This window comes from Pempheris klunzingeri, chromosome 14 (genome assembly GCF_042242105.1).
Source record: "Pempheris klunzingeri isolate RE-2024b chromosome 14, fPemKlu1.hap1, whole genome shotgun sequence".
Classification (NCBI taxonomy): Eukaryota; Metazoa; Chordata; class Actinopteri; order Acropomatiformes; family Pempheridae; genus Pempheris; species Pempheris klunzingeri.
In genome coordinates, this window is record NC_092025.1 from 2,443,452 (window position 1) to 2,455,087 (window position 11,636).

Sequence of the window (11,636 nt, forward strand, 5' to 3'; positions counted from 1 at the left end):
GGGATGATCTGAATGGTCTGTTTATCATGAACATCAAGGCCACTTGGATTACACTGCAAGGATTACAATAAGGCACCCTCTTCGACGACTGCCCATCTCTACTGAGCAGCAGTGATTTCAAGACAATAACACACATGGAAGATTCCACACGGACGTTTGAACGATGTTAATACTTATCTTTCACACATTGTGCTTATGACTGTAACACTGGGATCACACACTTGTTATACCTAGGCATATGACAGTTAGTGACACAGCATGTAGACATAATGAGACATGGATGTGTTATGTGTTGTCTCAGGAGATAATCCAGCACACAGCAGTTTAGGAGGCCATGAATCAAATCAAGTATCTCCATACAACAGGAATATTGTGCATCTTCCAATTAGCTTCAACTGCCTCAAGGTCTGTGTTCTATTGTTACTATTACATATCCCAAAAAAAAATTTCACAGTAGCAAAACAAACATTGTGAATGAGAAGCCCTTCATTTCACACCACAGATCCAGTACATGAACACTGAGGCAAAGAGTATTAGTTCTTCAATAAGTAGCTAGTAGTTCTTCAGTGCGTGCTTCTTGGCAAGCTGGAAATGTATGTCACCTAGTGGTTCTATCAAAAACTGCTTCACATCGGCATGCCTCTACAAAGTGTACCGTATGTGTCATTTGACTCTTCAACTTGATGCCATGGTGCAAATAAATGAAAGGAAAAGGACTAATAAGTGTGCACTAAATAAAATGTAGCAGTACTGCGGGATATGTTTGAGTCTTAAGTGGCACTCACAGTTACCGTTCTCTAGCATGAAAACAGGTATGAGGGAGACCTAGTGTACCCCATCCCCTGCAGCTTATGAAGATGCAATGATTTGGACATGTTCCATTCATTCTCATGGTCCTTTGACTCAGTGTTAACAATTACAAACAGGGAATCTCCCTCTTAAAAACATTGTCTTTGTTAGTTAGCTTCGTTAGCTCGGTTTCAGTGATCAGCGTTATAACTTAAACTGCCCTCCAAGCTGGCAATAAGCAACGGCTTGGCTAGTTGAGCTGATGCATTTCCAGTGGTGTTTCTGCAGGTGTCACTTTTACAACGGAAAAAGCATTCCTCTGTCCTCAGAAATTTGAGAAGTAGAAGGTTGTTCAACTTGCTTTGTTACCAGTGAAAATGTTTAACCCTGTCTAAACAAAATTTTAAAAAATCAACGTAATGAGGTTATGCAACAAAACTATAAGCATTGAATCTCTAGCTTGAGTGTGACAAGAAGAAATACTAATATGTCTCACACATTATATGACTGTTTTAAATCCCAGAGCTACTTTGGCAATCAAAAAAAGGAGAAATTAAAAATTCCAGTCTTGGCATGTTTTGATGACAAAATTTCAAGTAAAAACGAAACTTGTGGCTAAACAAATGTAGGAGGATCCTCTAGTCAAGACAGCTGAGCTGAGCTAACACAGTATTGCTTTCTAGCTGGCAGTTATTATCCCATATGTAGTGAGCACATCCAAAAACAATATGCTACTCCTTGAAAAGGGATGTGACAACACTGTGTTGTCAGTGGAGCTCCCTCAGCTACTTGTAAAACTACACATAAGCAGGAGTTTTAGCGATACTTTACTGTAGGCATCTATTTAAATATCTTTAGGTTTAGGAGACTCAAATATCCACACAACCAAACATACAACAATAAATATGCTAATGTCAACTCTGAATCAATTATACTGTTTTCCCCTTTCCCAAACCCCAATTAAGATAACACCCATAACCCCTTTAACATTAACCACTGCAGTGGACTACACACCATAGTTGAATTGGACATGAATGAGCAAATAAAATGATTACACTTCAATAAAACACAGAAAAGCTAGTCTAATAAATTATGATTAAAGAAAAATATCTTCCATTTCTTAAAACTCAACTCAGTGCTATACTGTACTTAGTAAATCCCCACAGAGCAGAACCGAAGGGTTCCTCGGGTGGTGCTTTGGGGTTCCCGTGCCCCCTAGCTGTGGGCTGAGTTCTCAGCAGCGGGCACTGGCAGGTCCCTGTGCCGATGGTGTCTGGATATGGCAGTCACCATCCTTGAGTTGGTCCCCATCCCTTCACTTCAGCTTGTCTTCTGTGGTTCGATGTGCAACGTGGGCCAAACTCCACAAAGAAACTGAACAGTTGGGATAAGGAAGGGTGAATAAATATATATGTATGTATGCATGAATGAATGAATCAATGAAATAAAAGCTACCACAGACAGTATACAGGGGCTAAGGGCTAAACATACCTTTACTTTTGGTCTGTACTTGAGGTAGGTTGATCTGATCTGCAGGCTAAAAGAAGATGAACATTAGATGTGAAAGTGAATGAACTTGTTCCACCGCAACAACCCTCTGTGCAGCTGTTACTTTCTAGCAGGAGCTTACCTGAGAAGTATGTGCAGGTAGGAGCCAAGGCCTGTGAAGATGTGCCACCAGGCATGGAACTGTGTTACTACTCCAACACCAGGGGGGAGTGTCTGTCTACTGGCTCTGACGGACCAAAAAAGGGTTGACCCAACTTGCATTAATAACAAAACAAAAAGTGCATCTCCTACAGTAAGAGACGGGATGCTAATAAATGGTCTAAAACATTATTACTTCATAAAGGTTTATATCTTCTAAATGTTTTCATATCAACACCTTCTCATGTATTTAGATAACATCAATAAAGTTTCTTATTTCAAAGTAAAAGAGCTGTTACATTTCCAAGCACTGACATTACTGGAGATGAACAGCATGCATTATATCACCAATATGATGTCACATAAAGGTTAATGTCACTGACTGTTGATGTCAACATTTTCCCCTCCATTGCTGTCTCTAGGAGGATAATTAACTTTACTTTACTCGCAGAATTCAAAATTCACTTTGAGCAAGTTAATACAAAATAGCAGGCCTGTGCATTGCTCCAATACAAATGCTCACCTTAATGTGTCACAGAAGATATTGTCAATGTTCCACAGTAGGAACCCTAACATGAAGACTCCTAAAGAGGTGTAACACAGCGGTCTGAGCCATGGGTACACCCTAGCATCCAAACAGAAGGAACAAAGAAAACCCAAGCAAGGTGTTACTTCACTGAATATCAATGATCATCTAATCCTTTTGATATGCTAGTTGTTTTCATTTGGACGGCCCTCTTGGCAAACCTACCATGTAACAATGAAGATAGATCGCATCACCAGGCAAGCTACAAGAGCGCCATACATGACCTAGAAGAGGACACAATTACGCCACTTAATTATTTGGCTTTAAAAAACCACAACGGCTACATCAATGATTTTAACTAGTAATATTTTATTATAATTGTTAATAATTTTCCTCTGTCCACAGACTGATTGTTTAAACGGCAAATTGATGCAGCAGCATTAACATGATTGCTTTTTCCAAAAGTCTACATAATTTACTGATCTAGAAGTTTGATTTGCTAGATCAGGGTTTCCAAACTGGGTTAGGGTTAGGGTTAGGGTTCGGGTTAGCAAGATCAATCTGAGGAATACAAAAAAGTATCTCTGTCACACAAAATTTGGTTCAACATTTCTCAACAATCTAGTCCAATAAGAAACGTGAATTGTCATTTAGTTTTCACTTCATTATTGATTTGAATAGGGGGAATTTGGTAATGTGCACAGTGATTTAGAGATCTGGAGCAGGTACATTTTTACCTCTTCAGACTAATAATAATTAATATCAAACAATCTGTAAAGAAAAGAAAATGTGATCTATTCCACAAATCCAAAAACGAATTAGGCAAACCAACACAAAGGGATCGATGCATTCACTCCAAACTCTATTCAAAAGTACAAACTACTCATATAGAAAGTCGACATTTGAACCAAGCTCTCTGTACTTCTGTTCACTTTGCTCCAACAGGGACAGCATTATGAGGCTGAACCACCATGGAGCAGTGTCATTAGTAAACTAAGTCAGCTCCGCAGAGTAAACATAGGCGGCTTTGTCACATTGCCCTGACTGTTGTAAGGCAACACACACACACACACAATGTAAGCAGGTACAGACAAACACTGGCTTTAACAGGTGGCTGTGCTTATCTTTAGAGGGTTATGTTGTTACTGTATATGTTGGGGCTGTTTTTGATCCCAGCACTGACTTTAGAGCTTAGTTTTTGAGTTTTTTCAACACATTAATAAAGACTTAACTGATCATCAACAGACAGTAAAATACCTTTAAATGTTGCATTTTGCAATGAAATGCTACTTTATGTCCAACAACTAGCCCACAGCAAACTGAACGTTGCATGCTGTGTTGGAAAGCCCATTGTTTACACAAGGTAAAAATGACTTAAGGCAAACTGAGCCCTAAGAGCAAACAATAAGCAATCTGAGCCAGGTGAGCATAACACAGAGCACTCCCTTACCTGGTGAAAGACTGGCTCCTTCCATTGTAAGTATACCTATAAAAATAAATACAGAAACTACTCAAAGTGTGGTATGATGGATGCTGTCCATCATTTGGAATCTGGCTCAAAGTAAATGATTTCCACTGTCGTGGAAGTGGATACTCACCACAGTGACTGAGACACTGAAGATTAATAATAAAGTGATAGGAAATAAGCTAACACTGTTCTCTTGTTTGAAGCACTCATATCTGAAAAAAAGAAAAGAAATGTGTTTATTTTATCTTGTTCAATTTGCATAACCATGAAGAACAGACAGTACATGACCGAAGGTTACATGTGTAACCTACGTTCTCTGAGTGGAGAGATTATCTCTCCACCTTGCATATTCCATTAAACGAGAACCTTGATTAGAATATGTTTAGGAGCAGTCTGGAGCTGGAGAAAAGGTCTCTCCACCTGGGTTACACATGTAACCATCCCCTCTCCATTGTGTCTCTCTACCCTATATACTGTGTGGAGAGGCCGTGACCTCAAATAGTGCACTCTGACGATTTGATGTAAGAAGCTTGATTCAACTGCCAATCTCACAGTCGAGTTCTGTGAACATGTAGTTATAAAACAGAGGATCATTCTAGTCCGCTGACCACCACAATATCAACATGAAAAATAGTGCACAGCAAGTGCTCTATCTAGTGCCAACATTTTTCTCCTGTGGATATCATAGCAGCCTCCGCATCTGAGCTGATAAACAGCTGCACCTCCGAAGCGTTCTCAAGCACTCCGAGCAGTGCATTTTCAGAGGAGCGGCTAGTGTTTTCAGCTGGGAAAAAAACGTGTTGCAGGCACCGCTGACATCATCTGTCTTGTCTGTCTATCTGTCTTGTCTGTTTTTCTGTCTGTTCGTCTTTCTGTCGATCTCTGCTCTCCTACACAAGCTTCAGGCGCCACTGTGTAACCTGACCTTTCTCTCAGTTAACAATAGGCAAGACATAACTATGAAAATTCTTAGTCAGTAACACCCCTTGTACGGAGATTATGTAACACACACGACAAGGACACCAATCCGACCCAGCTGCTCCTGCAGTAGCATGAAATGGCACTTGGGTCCGACTGAAAGCACCACCAGAGCGCTCACCCATGTGCTCAGATAAAGGAACGATTTACAAAGATACACTGCATACACACCATTGGCCTTGATGCGAGACACCACCAAGGCTTGGCTGGCCTGCCAGATGCTAAGGCCGGCCGAAAATGGGTTGAGGGCCTTGAAAGAAAATGATGTAACTCCGTGCCACGATCCTGCAGGGATGGTAAGTCAAACCATGTCCCTCTGCACTGAGCCCAGCACAGACTCACCTGGCTGCCTACAACAGAACCTGACAGAAGTGGACAGGGTCGAACAAGAGGCCGTCTCACCAATCTCAGAGCATCTCGCCAAAAGGCCCGTGAGTTAGCGAGGCCCAGTGTGTCGTGTGCACATCCCCACCTGCCCTCTTACATACCTGTTCGTCTGCATCCACAACCTACTTTTAGTGACTGGTCTGCCATTCTACAACAAGCATGGACTGTTCGACTGGTTAACACCACATGCATCGGGGCATTGGCTGACACCACCTGGAGATTCACTGGCCGATGTTAAGTTAGCTGGTACCAACAGAGTCAGAGACCCCCAAAACAGTGAAGTACACATCCCACAGCCCACATCCTCTGAGTAGGTCAGATCCCATGAGGGGCTACAGTTATGTGTGCTATAGATTGCTGCTGCTGATACACACTAATGTGTACGCCACCCCAGTGATATCTCTTAAAGAATACCCACATAGGCTGCCCTCAAGGTGGTCAGTCCTCATACATGGAATATAGAGGATCGAGAAATAGTCTCAACACAATAGAGAACAAGCTGATTTCAAGTGGAAAGAGACACTCAAGTCCAGTTTAGAATCAATAGATCCATTGCATACAGTGCTCTCTAAAACCAAAGAAGACCAGAAAACCAGTGTACTTTCTGTGAAATGGAAATCAAAGTGGCTGCTTCAACGGCAATAAGTCAAAAAGCTTGAACCACTTACAGACAGTAGACAAAGACACATGTACTGTAAATCATTGGCAGCTCGTCCAGCAACTGCAAATGAAAGTAGGCAAAGTCAGTAAAACACATTAATGCATCATTACATAACATAACATTGCTGTAGGAAGCTAAAGTTTGGCCAAATATTTCCAAGGCAACAATGAGTGTGATTCATGTAGTTTCACCAAGACATGATTCTCTACACACTTTTGGCTGATATAGAGAGAATTCAATGTAACACTGTGGCCCACCTGCATCTCGTATAGCAGCGTCATGTGGAAGCACCAGGACCCGACACCAACAGCTGCAGACACACAGACAACCCCACGAAACATTCAAACTTAAAGTCAAGACATTCTTACATGCACATGTAATATGACTGATGGCATCAGCAGTAAACACTGTGAAACTGGAAAGGCACAGTGAAAATAATATGTAAGTAAGAGCTGTGTTTGCTTTAAAGCCAGGTAATTTGTGGTTTCAACAGACTAACCTGCCAGTCCGAGGAAAGAGCAGATGTAGCGAAACTCAAGGCCATCGCGAAATGTCTGGATGGCCCCATAAATGGGAGGAAGAATCATAATCAGGTTGCTGACAGTGTTCCCTGTTCAAAAAGACAGCAGAGACAAATCAGAGACGCGTGACCCCTGCCATTCTCGAACACCTCTGAAAGCCTCTGTGATGAGTGTTCAGTGAAACGGCCTCGGTTACATGTTCTTTTCATTCTAACAGCAGCATGAATGGTATCTTATAACAGAAATCTGATCACTGCACTGGGAGTTCAAACATTTGCTAGCCCTGTACATGAGGTTTCTATTATGTTACTTTAACAGAATTCATAGTAGAGCTAAAACTGTGTAATGGAAAAGCGCCATAAAGAGACCATCACAGACTTCAGGAGGAGCCCCTGTTCATTGGTGGGGATTGTGTGGAGAGGGTCTCCAACTTCTTCTTGGGCGTGCACATCGGGGACGACCTGACCTGGAGCCACCATCAAAAAGGCACAGCAGAGACTCTATTTCCTGAGGATACTAAGGAACAACCACCTCACACAGAAACTGCTTGTGTCCTTGTACCGATGCTCCATAGAGAGCATTCTCACAAACTGTATCTGCGTGTGGTTTTCCAGCTGCACGGCAGCAGATAGAAAAGCGCTCCAAAGGGTTGTCACCGCGGCCCAGAAGATCACCAGCTGCCCCCTTCCTTCCCTGGAGGAACTCAGCCCATCCTGGCATCACTTTTCTGCTACCCTCTGGCAGGCGTTTCAGGACATTAACAACAAACAGACTAAAAAACAAGACTAAAGCAAGAGCCATAACTGCACTAAATACTGTCTGACTTGAATCTTGTGCTATGACGTGTTGTTTAGGTGTGGATGATATTTCTCTTTAGTGCACTTTTTATTCTGCACTTTGTTCTTTAGACATCATCAGGCTCACAGAGAACCTGATAAAACCGACCTTTACACTGATCCTAATGCAACCCTCCCTGGGTGTGGTGATGTACAAACTCAGGCGTGGAAAATAATGAGGCTTACCAGGATGTTTAACATCCTATACACAGCATTCAGAATATTGATATAGCTGATATAGCTATATGTAAAGATGAAGTGGAATATTGGTGTCCTGAACAGAGAATGAAGTTTAACTCTCTAAGTTGGAGTGTGTGTGTAATCCGAGCTTTTCTGTTCTTTGATATGGCAGCCAGGAAGGCCGTGTATGCATGTTAGCACAGTTCGACGTGTTTAGCTAAAGGTGACCTTCCAAAATTTCCTCCACCGAAGAACCCATGTTCTTAAGCTGGAAAGGTCACCACTGCCGCCATGAGGGCTGCCCCATCTGTGCGCCTTGGGCCTCTAGCTGCTCTGCTGAGGTTTCCTCTGCCTCTACCCCCTCGTGCCTTCTCCCTCGCCCCTGAGGAAGCTGCCCTTGGCCTCGGCGACAGGATCAAAAGTTTTTAAATTCAATATTCCAACCAATGACCTAGACGTCCATCCACTTGCTTGCCTAGTGTGCGGACATCATCCCTGAATCTCTGGTGCAGAACCAGAAGAAACTTTAAATAATTTGAAAACGAATACTGCTTACTAGTATTTTCATAACCGGCACGACACTTTCTGTTTATACAGAGCCGGCTCTTGGCATAGGCCATACAGGCGGTCGCCTAGGGCGCCACCTGCTGGAGGGGGTGCTGCTGCAAGCCCTAAAAAAAAAACCAATTAAAACAATGAATAAAATAAAATAAATACTGACTTTTCATTTGTACAGCTAGAGGCCAGCTAAGTGGAAATAAAGCAAAGTGGCCTAATAAAGCTGCTGTAGATACTGTAGCTACTGTGTAACTAGTGCAACCTCTTTTATTTTAGTAATGCATCATCACAACTAGATAATAATTGATGTTATGTTGAACACATCCAGTAGTAGTCTGTCTGCTGCAGCTACATGGTTTAATTGTACTGTACATTATAGTTTTATGTTGTCTTGTTTGCACATTCTGCTTCTATAAGGCCCGTTGTTACCAAGTATTCACTGACCATAGCACCATTTCCATTTATGTTGTTGAAACTAAAAAAGAGGACAAAAACAAATCTGGCCTGTGGCACCAAAATGACTGGAGCCGGCTCTGTGTTTATCTACAGGTGCCTGATAAAAGCCAAGGTGTTTCCACAAGCCCTTGGCGTGACATTTTAAAATGAATGGACTTTGATCACTGATAATAAATGTGCACATGCCAAGAATAGAACAGCACCTGAGTTTTTTGTTTTTCACATTTCAGTGACAACTGCAAACCTCTGAATGTGACAAGATGTCGGGCCGTCCTCTGTGTGGGAGCGCTGATGACCTCTCTCTGTGTCTGCCCTCTGCTCTCACCATGTGCTGATGTTTTAAAAAGAGAGATAATGCACAAAAGCAACCATCTAATGAGGATTAAAATCATGCTGGTGTCTCTTTTCCACACGAACAATGCCACATTCCAGACATTGTAACCTGAATCACCGTGTAAAGGCCGCACAATTCTTCTGCGACTGAAAACAAGTATCCAGCTCGGGCCAGCGTGTGTCATTTGTGCAAACAAAAGCTCCAACTGTCAGTATTCTTGATAAGCTGCGTTCACACCACTGCCAATGTTTAGAACTGGTTCACTTGAATGATTGAATGCAGTGTGCAGAATAAAGTAGGCCTACAACATGTACACTACAACTAATGGCTTCGAGCGGCACTTCACAGGACAGTAAAATGAAGCGTATGTCACCACAAAGGCAGGGACCAACTCTGACCGACTTGGCTTGAGGTTACCCTTGGACTAACTGTTGCATCACATAGCACCCTGAACCAGCAGGGACAGCATGACGCCCACTGCTGAAAGGTCCCCAGCAGACAATGATACATGTCCTCTGAAGTGTTCATCTCAGTAATACAATATATATGACAGGTCATTGAAAAAGACCTTTGCTTTGTATTACTAGTGAGCACATGCACTGGAAGGAGCCGACACAGCCCAGTTCAGCCCCCACATCTTAAATGATGAGTAACTGTGAGCCATTATTCTCATCTCTTCAGAGATAAGCAGCGTGCATCATGTATGTGAAGCCTGCTCCTTGTGTCATCTCGACATGAAGTCCCGCTGACTCTGCAGCTTTCTGAGCACTTTCACACGCTTTATCTGAGATAATGGTTCCCGAGGAACCAGTTTTTATCGTTAGACCGAGCAGCGAGGCGCCCTGCTCGGCTGGAGGAAGTGGTGTCCGCCTGAGAGTGACTGCTGGAGCTCAGTGAGCGCTCAGGTGACACCGGTCATGTCGCTGAGCTCACAGTCGCTGCACCTTCGGGAGTAACACGCTACAGCGAAGCTAACCTGCGCGTGAAACAGCCCCACGCAGAGCCGCGTGACCCCCCCTCCCTCCCTCGGCGCAGCTCGAGCTGCTTTAATGTCGTCTTAGCGAACATTTAGTCAAACGGAGACCAAACAGCCGAGCTAACACGACAGCACGAGCCCCTCACGAGCCGCCGCTCCTCTCTCATGTTTACGTCGTTCAGGGGCGACAGTACGCACACAGCACGAGCGCCCTCCCCACGACGAGCCCGGCCGGACCCACATTCACGGTTTTTACTACAAATGGCGCAGCTGTAGTTTACTCACAGAATTCCGCGATGTAAACAGAGACGACATAGTTTTCTTCACACCAGTCCAGCGTGGAGGTCGGCCGCCCCCAGTGTCCCTGCCTGTCTATCGAGGGAGCCATGATGGAGGCAGAGGAGGAGGCAGCTGTGGGTACTAACGGATTTGTAGTCCCATCACAGGCCGAGCGCTCCTCCTGGACCGGCCCCCTCCTTAAAGACAGACACCAGCCCGGTGCACCTGCCCCCACGGTCGGCAAAGTGTTATCTACATACACCATCAGTGTTTACCAGTGTGTGCACGTCAGCTTTTATTAAGTCAATGCATGAAATGTGTTAAAATATATTATCATTATCATTATTATTATTGGTTAGTATTATTATTATTAGTTATTGTCATTATTATTAATATCATTATTATTAATAGTTATTATTATTCGTTATTGTATAACTTTAAATATGACAATAAGTCATAATGCATTAACACTATGCCTACCCAGAAGTTCCTAAATTAAAGTATAAAGATGTTCACCGTGGTAGTGGGTCTCTCTCTCTCTCTCTCTCTCACACACACACACACACACAGTGGGTGAGAGAAACCTAAATGGTTCTTTCCCTGTGTTCCTAACAGTATATGACAACCAGTAAATAGAAAGAAATTCATTCCAGTACTATATTGCCTTGTAAGCAGCGATTCTTCATGCAGCTCAGACACAACAGGAACACAGGACAACAGCATGCAGCATCACAAAACAGTCAGGATCATGACACAAGTAGTAATACATCAGTAATAGAACAACAGAGTGTGAGATTTAAAAAAAAAAGGCCTGCTTTCCATGCTCCTGTATCTCCCTGTGTATAGACTGTAGACTGATTAACCACATACAGTTAGGTCCAGTTTAAAACAAGATATGTCCATCATTGTTCCCCTTTGTAAATTTTATGATTAAATATAATATTTCAACTTCACATCCTGCAATTCTCCAAGAATTGCAGTATAATTGCACATGTATTAATCTCCCACAGCCATAGATAACAACAGTATGGTAAATGTCA

At 42.9% G+C, this 11,636-nt stretch overlaps 1 protein-coding gene across 1 annotated transcript; it reads right to left on the reverse strand.

Annotated features, from left to right (window-relative positions):
* Positions 1-1,258: 1,258 nt before the first annotated feature.
* Positions 1,259-10,720, reverse strand: acer3 (alkaline ceramidase 3). The gene is made up of 11 exons (XM_070843621.1): positions 10,603-10,720; positions 6,956-7,066; positions 6,714-6,766; positions 6,464-6,516; positions 4,561-4,642; positions 4,413-4,448; positions 3,188-3,246; positions 2,960-3,061; positions 2,420-2,524; positions 2,281-2,326; positions 1,259-2,163 (listed from the first exon to the last, which is right to left on the reverse strand). The coding sequence occupies exons 1-11, from the start codon at positions 10,703-10,705 to the stop codon at positions 2,110-2,112; spliced, it is 804 nt and encodes a 267-aa protein (XP_070699722.1). The 5' UTR covers positions 10,706-10,720; the 3' UTR covers positions 1,259-2,109.
* Between the last annotated feature and the right edge of the window lie 916 nt (positions 10,721-11,636).